The 20,056-nt window shown below is 39.8% G+C and overlaps 1 protein-coding gene across 7 annotated transcripts in view; it reads right to left on the reverse strand.

The window, feature by feature from the left end:
- Window positions 1–2,166: 2,166 nt before the first annotated feature.
- Window positions 2,167–20,056, reverse strand: part of Hk (potassium voltage-gated channel subfamily A regulatory beta subunit hyperkinetic) — a 19,581-nt gene continuing 1,691 nt past the window's right edge. The window contains exons 2-19 of one of the 7 annotated variants that reach the window (XM_013323814.1): window positions 17,877–17,971; window positions 17,320–17,421; window positions 16,956–17,022; window positions 16,610–16,730; window positions 10,155–10,349; window positions 8,011–8,084; window positions 7,390–7,623; window positions 7,009–7,102; window positions 6,565–6,692; window positions 6,366–6,445; window positions 5,839–5,971; window positions 5,586–5,722; window positions 5,159–5,261; window positions 4,564–4,679; window positions 4,341–4,477; window positions 3,513–3,678; window positions 3,333–3,399; window positions 2,167–3,223 (exon numbers count right to left, since the gene is read on the reverse strand). In XM_013323814.1, coding sequence (XP_013179268.1) covers window positions 3,564–3,678; window positions 4,341–4,477; window positions 4,564–4,679; window positions 5,159–5,261; window positions 5,586–5,722; window positions 5,839–5,971; window positions 6,366–6,445; window positions 6,565–6,692; window positions 7,009–7,102; window positions 7,390–7,623; window positions 8,011–8,084; window positions 10,155–10,349; window positions 16,610–16,722 — 1,659 coding nt within the window. In that variant the 5' untranslated portion in view covers window positions 16,723–16,730; window positions 16,956–17,022; window positions 17,320–17,421; window positions 17,877–17,971 and the 3' untranslated portion in view covers window positions 2,167–3,223; window positions 3,333–3,399; window positions 3,513–3,563. Of the gene's footprint in view, window positions 3,224–3,332; window positions 3,400–3,512; window positions 3,679–4,340; window positions 4,478–4,563; window positions 4,680–5,158; window positions 5,262–5,585; window positions 5,723–5,838; window positions 5,972–6,365; window positions 6,446–6,564; window positions 6,693–7,008; window positions 7,103–7,389; window positions 7,630–8,010; window positions 8,085–10,154; window positions 10,350–10,643; window positions 10,741–16,609; window positions 16,731–16,955; window positions 17,029–17,319; window positions 17,422–17,876; window positions 17,972–20,056 lie in introns of those variants that run through there. The other 6 variants (XM_013323812.1, XM_013323813.1, XM_013323817.1 and 3 more) reach the window with 6 other exon arrangements.

A 20,056-nucleotide genomic window follows, 5' to 3' on the forward strand; every position in this document is an offset into this window, starting at 1 on the left:
ACTGACTCGCGTTAACAGAATATGCAGAAAATAAATAAATATGAATAATGCAAGGAAATGAACTATTGCGCCGCGGCTATGTGTGACGTTTTAGCAGTCCAGGCAGAGAGCGGTCGGCTCCGTCCGACTCGCCCCACCCTACTTATCCTAAACTAGCTATTTTTTTGAAGGTACGTCTAAGGGCACTTTAAACCTTAAACAAGATTTCATAACCTAACTAAAACAAGTATTCATTAATGCACAGTTCCTGCTACTCTCTAGGCTTCTTAGCGACGGTTAGAAAATGACAAGGAAAGAGCGACGCGAGGTGAAGGTGATGTTCACCTCGGCAGAATGTTATTGGTGGTTAATGCCCGCCCGGCCATCTGCCCGTCCAGCTTCCCCACTGCCCGCCTCGCCGCCCTCATAGCGCACGCAACTTGTTGGATAATTGTGTTACTATTCGTCACATGAATTGCTGTGGACCGTTGTGCGTCAAGTGCGCCGAGAGCGCTGAGTGCGCCGCGTTGCGCACTGCCCTCCGAAAGCAGCGACTGCGCTTAATGAATAGATTACTTATTATTGCTATTCGAGATTATTTAGCGATTATATAAATATAAAATAAACCACCAAATACACCACATAACCTTACAATGTTGCAGACACATTGTATTCATATTGATACTCGTATGTTATAGAGAATACAAACCACGACTATTGCAAACATGAAACATTTAAAAAAATTACCAAATTACCGAATTAGAAAATGAACGAGCAACGAACTCCTAGCAAATATTTAAAGAAATATTTGCTAGGAGTAAGCACTGCACTGTATAATATTCTATGTGCTGATGAAAACTAATAAGAAATTAAGTAAAAGGAACTGTCCGTATTTATATAAATTTTGATAAGTTTAAACATTCGCTAGGCGCTAGGCTGAAGCGGTTCATGGAATCGTGATCGTGACGGTGGTGGTGATGGTGACAAGAATATATAGTTTTGAGGAGCGTGGGTTCGAGAGCTGTCCGTGTGTATTCTATCCGGAGCCGCTAAAACCTTACCGTGCGTAATGTATTAAGTGAATTATAAGTATTTATTATAAAATAAGAGCGAATCATAGAATTGCATTATTTGAGAAGAGGCATGGTGCAGATGGGGTTACAAGAAAGGCACTAAGGCACCAGAGGCAATAGGCACCGTCAGCAGCCACAGCCCACCATTACTCTGTGTGGCGAACTAATTATCCTTTTGCAATTAAAATTAGCACGCGGATTATGTACACAGGGTCCTAGGCCTACCAGGCTAACATAACCTAATGCATGCTTTCTCATTGAAATGTTGTTATACTAAACGTCTAAATAAGTCTGAATAACCAGATAATAAACGACTTACAACTATCAGATACAAAGTGATCTTAAAACGATGTTAAATTAAATAAATAACTAATTAATACTTGATAGAACATTTCACGCAGAGGACGAATTAAAATTATATTATACGTTTCAATAATAAATAATAAATTGCCGAAGTTAAGGATAGCTACCAGATAACCTAAGGCCGGTAGGTAATAGCAATGACACCTATTTATTTTATTGCTAACATACCTCTAACTAACATCACTTAGGATTATTTTGAATAAGTAAATTAAAAATTAACTTTCTGAAGTAAAAGGAAATCTTGTGAGTGCATTTGTTTTAGTTATAATATATATATATATATATATATATATTGTTTGTTTGTTTGTTTGTCAGCTTGTGCTTCAGGTATCTGCTCTGCTCTGATTTAACTTTGTTATATTTTATAAATTGTTATAGTTGTTGTTAGAGGAACGTTCAAATTATGCAAATTTTGTTTATTATAATATTATTTATAATTAGTTTTGCTTCGAGCTACCGACGCGACGGTTCCGCATACTTCCGTCCATGAATCTAAAATCCTATCTAATTTGAGTCGCCTTTACAAGGTCTGCCATGCATCGACTAAGTCGCGGATCTTAAACGACATTTTATTCCTTCTACCACTGGAGGATGTAAATACAAGGCTGTGTAACCACTATGACCTGTGTTGTGTATGACCTTGTTGATGTGTCTGCCGCGTCGCCGCCGTCGTCTCTCACTCCTATTTAAATTTATATTCGCTATTATAACGTTCTTTTATATATATAATGTTATGTAAGATTTGGTTTCTAAACATCCGAATGTGTAGTGGTAAGAATGTGTTATCGTTTTGCCATGTAATTGTCAGCTTACGGCGGCGACAACGAGGACAGATCCATTAGCAAGCGTTGCTCTGACCATACCTAAATGTACGCACCTAGATATGCTGTTTCTCTTTCTTCTTGTGATTTAAAAATTTTATTTTTTTGTCAACGGTAACATAAGAATATATTTGGATTATAGATTGATCAATTTGAAATGAGTAAAGGATTAGCTTGTTTCACTATTATCAGTATGAATGGAAGCCAAGTATCAAAGTGTGGATACAGGTTAGTTGTTAAGTTAGTTATTTACTCTGTTCCGGCATTCTGTGGCCAGTCAAGTCAGCATTCGTTACTCTATCTATACAGTTAGGTACAATTAAACATCTAATACTTACATATGATCATTAGATATACGTCCAGACATGTGATAGTGAGACTGCTCTCTGTCGCTGTCCTCTCTCAACTTAATTATGCTTTACATATTTAATTTAGATCTTACAACGACTGACTTTAGCAATTGTGATTGTTTTCTTCTCCTACAACCTACTTCTACGTGAAACATTAAAGGATCCGAGTGTGCAACACATTATATTCAATTTGGCCGTGTGTTTAAGGTTTAGTGGCCGAGGGAGATGCAACAACCCCGAGGTGTTTGTATGGTGAGAAGTGTTGCACACGCGGGCGCTGAAGACGCTACATGAGAAGCAGCCGCGGTGGAGATTCGTAAATGTTTATTGGACGTGCGCATGAATGTCTGGTCGTATAAATAATAATGTGGGAGGAGTAGAGTAGAGCAGAGAAGAGGTGGGGCGTGGTGGTGTTAGATGTCGGTGGTGGCGGCGGGGGAGCCGAGGTCGAGCCGCGAGCGTCGGCGGTCGCGCGCCGCGCACAGTGGACCCGAGGGCGAGCGCTGCAGGGAGGCGGAGCGCGCCCGCGATGGCTCCGACGACTTGGTCTTCTTCGCCTTGTCACCGCCCGAGGCTGGCTGCTTGCCTTTCAGAGACGACACCGACACCACCACGTCTCTTGAGATTCCGTCTTGCTCTGATAAAGGACGCGAACGATTTATTTATAACTGCACCGGACATCGATGATTTTTAGTTTGATTGGCTACGTAGATATGGGAATCACGTAGGTAAAAGCTGAAATTTACCTGTCCTTTTGATGACTTCTCCCGCGTTGTTCAAAAAGAATTTAGGTTTTGCATCCTTGAGGGATTCCTGTGAAAAAATTGACTTTTAAAACTGATTTAGTAGGTAACTGTAAACATGCAATTTTATACAAATTAACTATTTGCTAGTAATCAATCAGTAACAAAATATTCGTCGATGACCTTAGATTTAGTAGATTTGGAAGCAGATTCGGTGCTTCCGCGCCACCACGGTCACTGAATGTCGCAGAAGGAGCGGCCGGATTCTTTGGCGGGGGTGGAGGCCTCGCCATCCACTGCAGCATCGCCCTCCGGCTTTGGCGAGCCAGCGGTCGAGGTCGCGCCGCCCCTGTCAGTTGTAACGCCGAAGCTGTTAAATGTGTCAGCTAGGCCAAGAACCGCGAATACTGCGAATTCACAGACACTAGTGACTGAGTGTGTCCATGTTTGTGTGTTGAGTTAATTCCTGTCCGTCTATTGAAATTATTGACAGGGGGTATCGATATCTAAGAAAAGCAATCTTTGATCTGTCTGTGCACTTTCTCATGTTTATTTCCCATTAAAACGAGGCGGCGCATCTGCAGTTGTAGCTTATTACCGTACGAAGACGTCTTTGGTAATTGGCCACATGGTATCACCATGTTTTCGCTTGCTTTTTTGCTGTTTCACCTTTCTTAATAAAATTCTAAAATAATTATGTTATTGGTGATATAATAGATTAAAATATGGTAAGGACTGGGAGGAGAAGGCGCAAGACACGCGACTTTGGCGATCTCTTGTGTCGGAGGCCAAGACCCACTTTGGGTCGATACGCCAGCGTAGTAAGTAAAATATGGTTAACACCGTCATGAAGGTTATTTATTCCGCAACATTTATGTATTTTGATCGGAAAGAGAACGTATGAAGAAATCACGCATATTCTTCGGGCGGGTCGCTAGTCAAGTAGGATAATTGCAAAACGTAATAGTGGTTCAGAATAGTGTGGGAGAGTGGAGGTGGCAATTAACTGACGGTATGTCAATCCTGACGGTGTTGCCGGCCTGCTGACTGCGCATGGCGAGCGTGGAGAGCATGGGAGGCCGCTGCGGTTTGTTGGCCAGCAGCCGCTCCACCTGCGTCATCACCGCCGGCGTCAGCTGCGGCACTATCTGCACCAACATGAACATACTCTGTACCCACAGCAGGAGCTATAAAACACAACATTTTGTTTAGGTTATATTAGTAGATTACTTACCTGAAGAGCGTGAACGTGGTGTTTGAAATGTTCGACGCTGGTGGCGCCAAGCAGCACGCAGTTGACCGCCTCGTTCTTGAGGCACCACGCCACCGCCAGCTGGCTCATCGTGCAGTCTGACGACGAAATGCTCGCCTTTAGCAAGTCAATTGGCAAAATAATAAGTACGCACGTCATGCCGTCAACAAATGAGTTAGAAAAAGAATATTGATACCCAAATGGCAAGAACCTGTCATAGTGATCTCGTTTTCTACATACAAACAATCTTAGAACATCCACGCAAACGTTCAGGCTAGCATGCATGATGATGATGATCCCTATCAGTAGTGTTAAGTCAGAATTGACTAAGGCGATATGCTATGCTGTATGTTACTAATGTTATAAATGTGAATGTTTGGATGGATGGATGGATGGATGGATGTTTGTTTGAACGTATCTCCAGAAAGACTGCATGGATGTCGATGAAATTTGGCATAGATGTAGAACATAGCCTTGAAGAACCCATAGGTTACTATTTGAGTTTTTTTTAGTTCCGCGCGGACGGAGTCTCAGGCGACAGCTAGTTTTGTATAAACAGGAGTATGCAAGCACGCACTCAAAGTGTCGGCGAGGTCGTGTAGGGCGCGCAACTTCTCGCCGTAGGTGCGCGGGGCCTCGCCCGCTGGCTCCCTGCCTTCCGCACTGCCCATTGCTGTATGCTGTCGTGTGTACCATATATTTTTAATATAATTCAATATAACATAAATTTTGTCGGAATTTGATCGTCGACGCAATCAAGAGAAAATTTTTAATTTTGTTTGTAACAATTAACGTCAAAAATTAATGGGCCGATTTAAATAATTCTTGTGCCGTGAAGCTACAAGCTATGTACATTATCACTGCGTATTAGAGGCTACATTTATTAAAAGATATATTATAATAAATTATTCGTGGACAAAATTACGCTAGTATTAAATATTATTCAGCTATACGAATTATTTTCAAACCTGATAAGATATAGTAGGAATGACAAGCATACGTACTTCTGTGAGAGCTAGATTCTCTTCGCACCAACTGAAGGTGCTAGACTTGCGGTTGAACCTGGACTTGGCGAAGAGGCCGGCGCAGTCGTCGCGCCCGACCCGGCTGCCCGTCGTGATGGCAGACCAAACCATCAAGCCTGTCATTGTAGATAACTTGCCTAGTATTATTTTAGTAAATATTAAAAGGATTTAATTTTAAAGTGTTTAAAAATCTATATGGTTGCAAGTTAGACCCCACGAGGAAAGCACTCACCGACGCCGATCTTGTGGTAGAGCTCGGGCATGTGCAGCTCCGGCTTGTCTCTGCAGAACATGTTGTACTCGGTCTGCTCTACGATGGGCGTGATGCAGTTGGCGTGCTTGCAGTTGGTGTACGCTTCCATTATCTGCGCCAGGACACACATTGACAGTTCTATTGTCCCCGTCAGAACTATCACACAACTGCATTACACGCAATGGTCTCCTTTTCGCGACAGCAAATATCACAGAAACGGATAAGACACGATCGCAGTAAACAAATACGCTTATACACATAAATATGTTCAAAAATATATTTACGCAGCGCAGTCGAAGCACAAATCTAGCTACTCGCAACAATATTGTAACCGGTACCCATAGGTACTATGTAAGAATGTATTAATTGTAAACATATAAAGGTGCAGCTTAAGTACGAGATACTGTTGTCGAACATGTTGAGATAAGAAAGTAGGACTGGAACTAGTCGGTGAAATCTTATCATCATCTATTACTCGCCTTTACCTAAATGTAATAATGGTTTACCTCGGAGGGAGACCAGCGTGCGGTGCCCCAGTACATGACCCAGCCTTGGTTGATAACGTGATTCATGGCTCTCACTAGCTCTGAAAAAATAAAGCCGCAATAAAATATTGTCAAAATTGAATCACACATAAAATGATAATGATGTGCTTATTTTTCGCTTAACATGTAGGAACAGAAGATACTAATATTAAGTAAGTACCTGACATTGGGCAGACAGGGTCCGCTTTGTGCAACAAAACCACATCGATGTATTCTGTTTGGAGGCGGCTGAGGGACGCCTTAACGCTCTCGATGATATGCCGTCGCGACAAGCCGCGCTCGTCCGAACTAAAAGAAAGTTCAATTGAAACATAACCACCATACCGAAGTAGTTAGTACAATTTTTTGGGTAAATTAGGATATGTAACGATCTTCAAGGCGGTTTGAGAAAATACAATACTTTGAATCGGTTAATTTTGATTAGCGATCCATTTAATGTTATTTGTAGATTTCGCCTCGTATTGTATAATATATATGTAACTACGATTGTGTCGACCGTAATGAGTAGCTGCTGCAAGGCAGCGAACTGCAAAGTGATTCAAGTGAAAACGGTCATATTTAGCATTACAACATTACCAGAACGAGGAGCTTTGGTACTACTCACTTGGTGCTCCAGTATATTTTAGTTATTATTATGACACTGGTCCTCCTCACGTTGTTTTTCTTGAGGATTCTTCCTAATTCGGCCTCGCCTTTCGCTAAAAAGAATATGTTTGTTAAATTTTTTGTGAAAAAGAAAGCATCACTTAACATGCAACATTCTATTCTGCAAACAGGCATGTTGCGTAACAAAGGTATCCGATAAAGTCCGGACGCGATACTAAGGGTGAACCCTGGAACTACATTTTTCTGTTTTTGCTTTTTTTGTTGTATAATATGTTCGTATAAGTATTTTGTTGTAAGGAAATTGTTTGCTACAACGGCTGGAAAAGGCAAATTGTGCAAATAAATAAATAAACAGAGATGTGAAATATCGCATTGTTACCGTTATGCGCTTCCGACAAATCAAAGAGGTTGATGCCGTTCTCTAGCGCGGCAGTGACGATGTCCTCGGTGGTGTCCTCGTGGATGTTGCTCCACAATCCGAGGCCAATGTTGGGGACGCGGAGGCCTGACTTGCCGAGGTTCCTGTACCGCAGCCCGGCCGTCACCGCCGAGGGCAGGTTAGCCAGGCTGTGGCTCGCCATGTACGTTGTCATCTTTCTGGATTCTGACATTTCTAAAACTGTACAAATTAAAACATATTCTCTAAATTCTATAGTTTTCTTCCCATCCCTTCACCTTGAATCCAATAGACGCATAATGTTCTTTAAAAAACAGCACTCAATTAAATGTAATACCAGGGCCGCTTGGTATTCGTCATTCCTGTCCATTAATAGCCACTTGAGTGAGGCATATCTTCTGTGCGGTAGTGCAACAGGCGAGCTGGCCTTTTATGCAGCAGCGACATGCAGCCGCCTACTCTATGGCAGTAGTTTGATTCACTTTGAAGTGAACACGTTCAAGCACGAATACTTTACAGGATTCTATTATTCGCACCAACGAACACGTTGGTGCGAATAATAGAATATATAAATATGTATAATACATAAATATAATTACTTGCCTTGATCTAGCATTTGCTGTGAATTGGAACTAAAATCATCCATACAATCCAGTGAGGCAATGGGGGCGCGGCATCTGTATGACAAGTAACAATAGAAATTAACAATAAACTCTCTGGTTACTTGTTAAGTCGATTCATTGATAGCGGAACAAGTGACGGACTTGAACTATTTGTTCCATCTCCCATCGAAGAACGTACCAAATGATGTCCTTGCCAAAACCATTTTTAATATTGTTTTTCGTGTATCTCCGCAGATTTTCGTCAGAATTTTACCCTTGCATCCGAAATATTTTGTTTACAGTGGTGGTATTCTTAAGGTTCTGTACTTCGAAAGGAAAAAACGAAACCCTTATAGGATCAATTTATTTTTGTTTCAATTTTGTTTAAAGACCCTTTTTTTTCCTGTACATACCTAATAAATTGTACTTGAGTACCGTTAAAATTTTACATTTTTTTTAATTTGTATCAAATAAGTACGTCATCTCTAGTTGTAAATCTATGGTTACTAGATGTAAATGTTTTAAATATCAGATGAAAAATAAATAGAATAAATAAATCAATGGTTAAAAATAATTATTTATCAAACAAAAAATATAAATTTGTTTTCTAGATTGCTAAGATAATTTAGGATTGTTCTTGAACATTTTCTACTAAGTCACTTCTGCTCATGACGCCATTTTGAAATCGATTCAGCAAGTAAGGAGAGCCGCGCATGCGCGACTGCGCGCCTGCGCGCATGCGCGACTGCGCGACTGCGCGAAATCTCACTTTTTGTTTTGTTAAACTACACCGTTTTGCCAAGAAACCTTTGTCATAATAATAATAATAAATATTGAAAGTATCAGTTGAAAAATAAATAGAAAAAATAAATCAAAGGTTAAAGATAATTATTTATCTAACACAAAATATAATTTTGTTTTGAAGATTGCTAAGATAATTTAGGATTGGTTTAGAATATGTCTACGTTAACAAGATGTCACTTTTCTCATGACGCCATTTTGAAATCAATTTAGCACGTAAGGCAGCCGCGCATGCGCGTTTGCGCGCATGCCCTACCGCGCCATCTTGATTTATGTAAGTAGCGCAGCATTACGTAATATCCTATTATACTTATATGAAGGCAACTCAACTATGTTTGAAAAGTTTACTACAATGGTATAACTTAAGCATATTTTGGTCTATATTACTATGAAACATGTTATGTTAAAAACTAATGTAGACGTTTGATTTGAGTGTATAAGCCGTTATCTACAATAAACACTATGAGCTTAAAAGTAAGTAGGAAACAAATTCGTCACGAAGGCATTTTTAAACAAAAATGCCAACTCATTGGTTGGCTATTACTTTATAACAAGTCGGCCATCTTGTAATAAGTCCGCCATCTTGTAATAAGTCGGCCATCTTGTAACATGTCGGCCATTTTAGAATGGCTTGGCCATCTTGTTATGTCTCCTCCACTTTGGGAAAATATTGCCGTTATATCAATAGCATATGTATTTCCATAAATGCCTTCATGATTACATTCTTATATCTAAATTTATATTATTTTAACCAAAATTCACAAGGCAACAACATTAAGAAAAGGTAATACGATCAGAAGCAGACACAAGCTAGACAGAAAGACTAGGGTGAAGGATATATGTGGGTATGAGGCGGAAATGTGAATCGTCCATGTGCGTCCTGGCGTTCTCGAGAGTTACCGTACCTTAGTTCCAGAGGTCAGCATCGAGCTGCATGAGGCAAGCCAAGCAGTCGGACTATACTCATATCTCAAGCTGTCGCGAAATAACAAAGAACCATGTAGCATCCTGTACATACGTCGATGAAACTTGACAATGCGTCGAGAAACGAGGCCGTGGTTGCTACTCGCATGCGACGATCACGGTGCGCGATGCAGCGAAGTGCTCAGCTGTACTCGTCCTCGGGAGAAGACATACTTACGAAGAACCGGAGCTGTCAACTTAAACTCCTCTGCAGCATCACTACCGCGGCCATTCACTCGGCTCTTGTCTCGAAAAAAGGACGCAGCGCACTTCTGTTGAAGCCTCAATACATGTATGAATCCGCATTCGCACTAGAGGTGCGTTGCGCCCCGATCGATATTACGTCTTCTCCCAAGACGACCATCCGTATGGGTCAGTTACCGATATATTGTGGGCATTGGATTGGAGTCAACGCTGACGGTGTCCGGTAGGCCCAGCGGCGTCCGCGGCGTGTGCGGAGTGTGCGGCGTGTGCGGCGTGCACCGCCCCATCGAGGACTCGCTGCGAGACATGAGCACGCTGACGCCCTCTCGGCTGCCCTCTTTGCCTTGCGTCTCGTTCCGCCTCATTCTGCTCCTACGCTTAGTAACGGCACCTTATCTCTCTACGCACATCTCGTATGCAGCGAAACGATCACACGTCTCCGCACGCGCACCAACCCCATGGAAAGGATAATAGCAGGTTCAGTTTTGAAACACTTAAGGACAGTAGGTATACACAGATAAGCATGCATGCCCTAACGCTAACATCTAGTCAGCAAGGACTCTGTGATTCACACCAGGAAACAGAAAACATCTAAGCACTGAATTCTAACGCGATAGATTAGGTAGAAGGTATAATTTAACGTTTATTTCGCGGCCAAAGACTCACCGAGGTCGAGGCAGGCGTCTACGTACTCAACATTGGTCCGGAGCGGAGCACTGGCGGACCCTGACTGCGCCGAGGCGGCCGCCGCCGGGGACCTCATAGCCAAGCGAACAAAGGAATTGCGCGCGCACCGTCGGCCCGGGCCATCCTAGGCGTCGGCTCTGCTACCCTTCATATAACCCACTCCACCCACTGCCGCCTGTCGCCAGGCGCCCGCCGCCTAACACCCGCCACCCGCCGCCCGCCGCCCACCGCCCGACGCCCGCCGCCCGCCGCCCACGCTACCAAACCCACTGAGCCACCCCAAATGAAACTATTTTAGGATTCAGCCCTAGATGCTTTGTGTTCATCCCACAACGTTATTGATTTCAGGTTTTGTGTCCTTCGCAGCAAGTGCGTCATCGCTCGCCTCCATACCAATCCCCCAAGCAATCGCACAGGCGGTCGCCTAAGAGGGGTGGGCCATCCCAACCCATACCACGACTCTGAAAAATCAATGTTGCAGCGTGGGAGGCTGCGAGGTCACAGACTAAAGGGCATCATGTACACAGCTTACTTTTATACGCAATAGATGTATCTCTTAAAGATTTTATGATTTCAGAACATATTATTTATTCTCAAGTTATGACTACACGGTACGGCAATATGTATTTATCAATTTTGGGACTAGCTAATGAGTTGACACATTATTTTAATAGTGTGTGACGTGATTACGTGACGTTATAAGTATTTCAATTTAGTAGTAGCTTGTAAGTTATAAGCAAACAACAGTCGGCTCATGCTGTAAACTTGCTAAGTCCTCATCGACACGCCGGTGGGAGACACGACGTCCCGAAGGGCTGCACGTTCATGCTACACCGCACTTTGCCATTTCCACGAGTCCTACTTGTTGCGCGCATTTCAACCACAAACTCGGTGGTCGACATTTCTTTCCATAGTATACGTATTACTACGTAAATATGTGATATATTGCTTAGTCTGCTCATGGACATATATACGTCGAAGGCCAATTGTATAAATCCGACCTTTACAATCAGGGCCGGCATTTTACATAAAGCCGGTGTTTTATAAAATGTCTAAGGCAAATAGACACATCTTTCAACGTTGACGTTGGTTGTATCGTCATGGGGATAATGAGACTAACACTTTCTCACAACATTTTTGCAGATTTTCTTGCAACATAATTCACAACACAAAAGACACATCTTGCCTTTTTAGTTGAAAAACGATTTTCATATTATTTGACATTTTCTAAACCTAACCTATCCTTCTATTTTATTTGTTTTCTATTCATTTATAATGTTCGAAACCTACCTTTTGCTTAATACATTTTGCTAACCATTTTTAGGGTTGCCTTTAATAAGTTAAATGCCACCACAATTTTAACACGGGCGGCATTGGCACTGGCACTGGTTCGTTAATTAAAAAATTAACTTCGTTACTCGTTAAAGCGGTCAAAAAAAATCTCGAAAAATGAACGCATATTTAAGTTAAACGTTTAAAGTTAAAAGAAATATTAAATACACTATTATTATTATTATTATTTAATATCTTCTTTGTGACATTACAATTACAAATACGGAATGGCGGCAATTACAATAACGACGTACATTGAATTTACAATTTGACACTTATGATGGTTTCTTTCATATCTATATATATATATATATATAATAGATTGTGTGGCGGATTTACCGATAGGCTGAGTAGGCTAGAGACTAGGGTGGCAGATTTTTAGGAGGCGGCGAATTTTCCCCAATTCTTTTTCTTTTACATAAAGAAATAAAATTTAAATATTATTTTACCAATTACCTTAATCAGTGTAAATGCTATGTAGTGTGACTATTATACTAGATCAATCAATGTAACAAGTGACGGTGTACATAGTGTCGGAATGTAAGCGCATTACGAACTATCGAGCATCGATCTTGTTATAAAATCAATTGAACAAAGAAGTCCTTTATCTTAGGTATTTTATTACTTTTACCCTCGATGGTAAGTCATCTTTCTTGCAATATTATATACAATTATTATACCCTTGTACTGATTGAAATACTTCAAGACAGTAAATGCTAAGCGAAGCTTATTACAGTATATAAATGTATAATAATATATTACAAACACACAGACGGACAGACAAATTATTAACAATTATTGTTTTGAGTTTTGTTGTGATGTAACGGACGGGGTTCTAGCTATAGTGTCTAAGTATAATAAATAAAAGTAAACAGAAGTGGTGTAGAATGTACCAAACATTGTGTGGTATAGAGCAGTGCTCTCTTTGCTCGCCTCAATTACCATGACAAATCAAAAAATCGTTTGCTATGAACGACCTCGCGGCAGACATCTCCCCTACATTAAACTTTGCTCTCGCAGTGGCAGCACTATATATATATGTATAGCGATAAAATAATATTATAATACAAGAAAGAAAACTTTCTTACTGTCGAGGGTTTTGTTTTGTTTTGTTTTGACATTCATGACATTGTCTTCTTACTTTAAAGTGTTTAGAATAGAATCTTTCTTTTGAACTCGTTTTTCTCGTTTCCTTAACATTTTTGTATATTTTTTACCTTCTTTTGTCCGTGTTGGGTTGATGTATCGAAATGCAGAGGTCAAAAAGGGCGGCAAAATTTGAATAGCCTACTGGCAGCAAATTTTTAAATGCGCTACTGTACAGATTTCACTAAAACATTCATATAAATATTATTTCTCAACGCTATTTATGTTGTTCGTTGGTTCTGTTAGTATAGTAAGCAAGAAACTCTATAGATAGCGCGCGCGTCCCCTGCACTAAAAGAAGGGTTTGGCCCATAAATGTATCAATTTGTTAGTGCGTTCTGGGTGGTGGTTCTGGGTGCGACTACCCACCCAGTTAGCAGTTTTTTCATATTTTGAAAAATGTAAATATAATAATTTATCTTAAACTGTTTTTAACCACATTAATCGAGTTCTATTGTTGTTGAGGAATGTTTATGAATGCACATTTTTCGTATTTAAAAATTAATTAGATTCTTTTTTTTGGCCTCTCTTACAAATAAATCATAAACTATTTTGTCGCCAACAGGCACAAGTTTAGTTGTATTTTAGATATTATAGATTGGTTGTGCAATTGTATCCGGTGTCTGGCTGAGTTAATGGCATGCCATTTGCATCTTACGTATTACAAAAATACCAGTTGAACTAATGAAAATCAGTTACAATGTTAAAAAGACTTCGAGATATTTTGTGAACCACTAAATAAAGTTTTTAGGCCTCTAGCGGCTAAACTACGCAACATTGGATGAATGTGTCTTCATTATATTTGATCAAGGAATCTGTGATATTTCATTGTTCACATCTTTCCCATAAGTTCTATACTCGTATAATGTGCACCATAATCGCTCGCGCATATAGACTCGCACTTCGCATACATCAAATATCAACTCGTTCGTTCACCATTCGACTCACCGACAGTTGCCAAACATAGTCGTATTAACAAGCGTGCTGTGACGCATAATATAAACAAAATGACAGCAAGTCAACAAGTGTCTAATGTAACAATTAACGGACTAAAGTAATAGAAGATGAACTTTACGGTAGTTAACACTTTCTGAACAAAATGCTCATCTTTGCTTATTATCTTATATTTTTGACCAATAATACTCGATACAATTTTATTGTAGAACCAGCTTTTATGGTAATCTTAGGAATTGTTTTGCGTTAGTTTTGATTATCAGCGATGAGTGTGGTGAGAAACAGAACTAAATTCTTCTTTTTGCCAAATCAACAATATTGTAAACAGCGGATTTATACAATCACACACACACACATACACACACACACACACACACACACACACACACACACACACACACACACACACACACACACACACACACACAGACAGACAGACAGAGCTGAGAGATATATTGTAAAATATTAGATATTCTGATTTTATTGGGATCATCAAGTTATGTGACAATCGCCACATATCAACATTGCAACTACAACAACTTCTCGGTACAATTCCACTGGTACTGTGCATACATACATACATACATAAGCATACTTTGTAAATAATGCGCCATAGCTGATCATGGATGATACCCTCATGCCTGGCGAACGATGGAGAACATTTCCATTTTCTCGTTAGTGACACGACATTGTCAATCCTTGATAGTTAAATATTGTCTCTTGTACTTTTGCCGCCATCACCACCACCATTTATATTCTCGGGTATAATATTTTTGTGTCTCATCTGGTAATTGGTTTATGTTTGCCCTAACCCCGTCAGCCCATCCAGTTCCACCGTTAAGGAAATGCGTATTGCTTTCCCTAGGAAAGCTCAAATACATCTCTAATAAAAAATAGGTAAGTGCCTTATAATAATAAGATTTCATATTTCATTTAGTTCGCAAGAGGAGTATAATTTATTGAAATATGTTGTAATATAATATTTATATGTATACAGTACGGGCGTGGGCCGCGGACCGCTCCCCGGGTCGCGCCGACCGCGCCTGTCTCGCCGGTCTCGCCGGTCTCACCGGTCGATACAGCAGCCGCGCAGATTGCGCAACTACGTCTCTACCTGCCCTGGGTAGGCAACGCACCCTCCGCCGCCCATCTATATCTAGGTTGGCTTAGACTCAATTCTACCTCATTCTCCCCATTGGGTAGGGTGTGAGGCAACCAGCCACCCCTAGCCCCGGCGACTGGTTGCCGCCGCCGATATCTCAATTATATTAAATATAACATATACTTTCTATGCTCATAAATTAATCTTGTTGATTTCAATCTCAAGAGTCTCACAGCTAACAGATAAAGCTCATTGGAAATGTACAGAAAACGGTACTGCTTCCAAGATGGTGTATGCAAAGTGTAACATAACGTTTGGACAGCGACTCAAAATACTTGGCCTTCCCGCCCTAGAACACCGCAGACAAAGGGGCATGTATTATACATACACTGAAACATATAAAAACCTCACTGATTATTACGATATGGCCACCTTTAAACATACATATGTTTATAGCAACATGTATGTTAGTACACCAAGTGATGTAGTGATGAAACCATCAATAAACTTTTTCAAAAACAGACTTGATAAACAACATTTCTACACGCTACAACTATTTGACACACGCATCAGCTATCAGTTAGCTGTCAGTGTGGAAACAAATATAATAATTCTGCATCCGCTAAATCGCTGAAAAATATATATCAGTCGCAGTTTTTCTCGTAAACAGAATATTTGCTTTACACGTCATTTATTCTCTTGTAAAATGTTGAATTCACAAACGATTCAAGTCAAAAGCAGTATTTTCTAAATCTACCTTTATTTATTTACACATATATATATATATTGATTTGATTGTGGTCTATAAAAATTAAGCTAACAAGTAACAACAATGAATAAAAAAATCTTCGTTGTGTACATTTTATTTTTAATAGTATTTATACGATTCTTTGTGTAATACATGAGATGAGGTACATACGAGTACCAGCCTGCTGGAGACAATAACAAATAATCATTATAAAAATATATATTTACGGTTCATTTGAAAGAGCAGCCAAAAGGGTTTTTTCATAAATAAGAAACGATCAATGAAAACTAAATGTAAAAAACAAAATGTGCATGAAATAAACATTTTGAACAAAGGACAAAATGGCCGACCGCCCGTAATGCCGCTTCTTACAGTCGGGGATGCAGCGGCGCTGTACTACACGCGCACACAACAACACACACACGTTTATCTCGTGCTCGTGCATTATATCACATCGAAACATGAAAATAATCATATCGTAAACGACAACATTTAGTAATATACTACGCCAAAAATCTTGTAGCTACTAATTTTGACATAATTGTTGATAACGCTTGTCGCAAATATTCGCTATTCGCTACGTCAACGAAACAGTTCGAGGGTTCAGTTAAAACTGCGCAGTTTCAAAGGATGGTTGAGAATATTCTAAGAAGTTATACTTACTTAGTTGAATATGAGTGGAAATTCTTGCGTAAAAAGCGTTTAGTGGATGGTATATTTGTTTTATCGTCGTTTTCGAAGCTGGAATCCTCGGTGGTGGCGTCGTAAGTTTCCATTGAATTATCTGCAAAGTTAGCAGCTACCTTTATAACTACTTTTATCCCTGACGGTGTTTACGTTCACGTACGCTTATGTACGTGACGGCTTAATTAACTATTAGTAGTAGTACGGTGGAAGTACCAATAATTATATTTTTAAACAGGTTTTAGATATAAATAATATATAAATATGAGCTAAGAATCAGTAAAAGTATTAATGATCTAATGACAGTAAAAACAAAACAACTTACTTTTGCTAAGGCTTATGTGATTCTGCGAATCGAGGTCCGCTTCGTGCAGAGAGCGCGCTTTGGATAACTTTATCTGTAACAAAAAGCAAAGTTGAACACATTTACGCATTTCAGAAAGATGTTTTCTTCCACGCTATGTTCTAAAAAATTCAGCGAGATTCATGCAGCCGTTCTATAGAACATCCATTCATCGAAAATGCGAAAGTGATTTATAATACCAGTAAGACTTAGGTCGCAAATACAAAAGGATATTCTTAAATAGGTCTCAGGTAGGAGCGACACTTTGATGTGATCATGTATGTATTTACGAACGCCTGCTGGCCGAGCGAAGCAGACCGACCGACGAAGTTTCAGTGACGCGTACCTTTTGTTTGTGCTCTTCCTCGGCCCCGATAGCGCGCTGGTACAACAGACTTTTGTCTAGCTGCCGCACCTCTTCGTCTTCTCTAGCTTGACTATTTTTTTCCTGTCCAGAAAATTACGTTAGAGTTAGAAATATTGAACTAAAAAGGACTAGAGGCTCTTTAAATTATTTCTATGCAAAAAGTGATACCTTTACTTTATACTCGTATGTATATTAGAACAATGTTTGTTCAATTTGAAGGCACTAGATGTCAACCGGCAGTCAGCTGCCGGAGCAGAGGCGGTTTAGAGGCGGCTCAGTGGCGACCAGGAGGGGGAATCGTCATCGTTCAATATAATTGAAATTAAATTGCCCGAATAATAATTTGTATCACAGGAGTGTTTTCATTCTATTTCTTATCTAGTTTTACAATTAATTGTTGTTCAATATAAAAAGTTTGGGCAACAATTTTTTCTATATATCCTAGCTACATTAATATGATATTTACACTGCTCATTTCGCAAATATTATAATATTCTTATTATACATACAACACAAGTTAAAAAATGAATATTTACTTTTTGGAGCCTCTCCTCATGTTTAAAGATTTGTTTTTCTAAGTCTTCTTGAGGGAAGGGTGGAGTTTCATCGCCGCTCGAGGTGTGTTTTGCGCCTGCGAATGAAGTAAGTGAATAGAATGAATGGTCACAACAGTAACTGCTGACAACACCAGCTCCGGTTTTTCTTCAAGAACGTTTCCAGCAGTGCAAACCAAATCCACGTCATCTACTTCTTATAAAGAACTATTCTGCTTTATATAGTAACAAAAAGTTTTCCATTGTCATTGAAAACCCTGAATAATAAGTGTTTATCTGTAAAATGAAAAGACAAACGAGCCAAATGTAGACAATTTATTCACATTTAGCAAAGCTTACGTGGAGTTTGGAATATATCAGACCCGGGCCGGTATTTGCATCTACTCAGACATGCTCCTTGTTTTTTCTTGCCATCTATCCTTGAATAATATTGTATATTTTACTTTATACCTTTTGAAACATTTCTCAGATAAATGTAGAGAAAAACAGCGAGTTCCACGTCTGTAGAACATCTATCTAGAACTATGGTAGAGGCCGCATGCACACCCACCTAATACCTAATTGTATAGCGTCGTATAATGTCGAATGTACCGGGATGTGCCGCCTTAGTCTGACATTTACAGTGACGTCATATCAACAAGTAAACCGTCTACATATACGCATACTTGTTTTACAACAAGCTGCGCAACACTAATATTAAGCAGTGTGACCGTCCAGATACAACATGGATAAGTACTAATTAATGTACATACATTAATGTGGAGTAGTGGTTGTAGCAACCGTTTGTTAGACTTTTTGGAAAAGAAACGAGTCAAGTGCAACATTGATGAAAGGATGAAGGCAAGGACTGACTTCTTACTTTAATCCTTTACGTTAATAAAGACCATTAAAAATGTAAATGTGCGCTAACTACAAAAGAGTAAAGAGAAAGTTATTAGTTATATGTAATGATGGATGTTCAGCTAAACTGGCTGACTGACTAAATGACGTAGAAGATGTTAAAGCGGACACTACCACTGTTAAAACTTGTGTTTATTTGTGAGTTTACGATACTGAAACTACCTTATAAGTTATAAATAATCATTAATTGCCAATGATTTCTACTGAAAATAATGACATTTATATAGAATATCACGGAGGCATTGCGACTGTGACGTCACAACGATGCCCCACCAACATGGCCGCCTTTAAGCGACACCAAAATTATTGACGTTTTAACTAGTACTTTTTCTGTTTACGTTATAACTAGTAGAAACGTTTAAATAAATGCATGTATACATGAAAACCACATACTGTATGTCACTTAATGTACGTTGATGATCACAAGTCTCGTGTGTCCCCTCTCGCCTCTCGCCTCTCGCCTCTTAATCCTATGGAGCCTAACATAAGAGTCTTAATTCGTACTATAATTTAAATAAACGACCATACCGGCATACAGCCAGCCACGGTTCTATCGTATATTCCAAGGTAAAATTCTAAGTTATGAGAATAACAATCGAAAACTGAAAAGTTTCCGTTCCGATCGATCTGTATCGATTATGTATGCAATTCAAATTGACAAGTATTGAATGATATCCGCTCGTCAACATCGTTTCAGGCGTTTCGCTTACAGACGGTCACAATGTAATTCATACACCTAATATAAATTCAAAGCCACATACATAGACACCTTTTTACATAAGCTGGACAAACATATGTAGTTACGCGCCCATAACAATTCCCTCCCCTGACAGTCGTATAACACTTAGATACGCGCCTATAACAATTCCCTCCCCTGACAGTCGTATAACACTTAGATACGCGCCTATAACAATTCCCTCCCCTGACACTCGTATAACACTTAGATACGCGCCTATAACAATTCCCTCCCCTGACAGTCGTATAACACATAGATACGCGCCCATAACAATTCCCTCCCCTGACAGTCGTATAACACTTAGATACGCGCCTATAACAATTCCCTCCCCTGACAGTCGTATAACACTTAGATACGCGCCTATAACAATTCCCTCCCCTGACACTTGAGTAAAAAAAACAAAAACATTACCCCCTGAGACATTCGAGTAATTAGATTTAATTAAAGCGATAAATATTTTTGTATCCAGTAAAAGGTCCTTATTCTCGCTTCCTTCATTCGCGTTTTCATTATTCGCGGATGGAAG

This window comes from Papilio xuthus, unplaced genomic scaffold (genome assembly GCF_000836235.2).
Source record: "Papilio xuthus unplaced genomic scaffold, Pxut_1.1 DF825017.1, whole genome shotgun sequence".
NCBI classification, from domain to species: domain Eukaryota; kingdom Metazoa; phylum Arthropoda; class Insecta; order Lepidoptera; family Papilionidae; genus Papilio; species Papilio xuthus.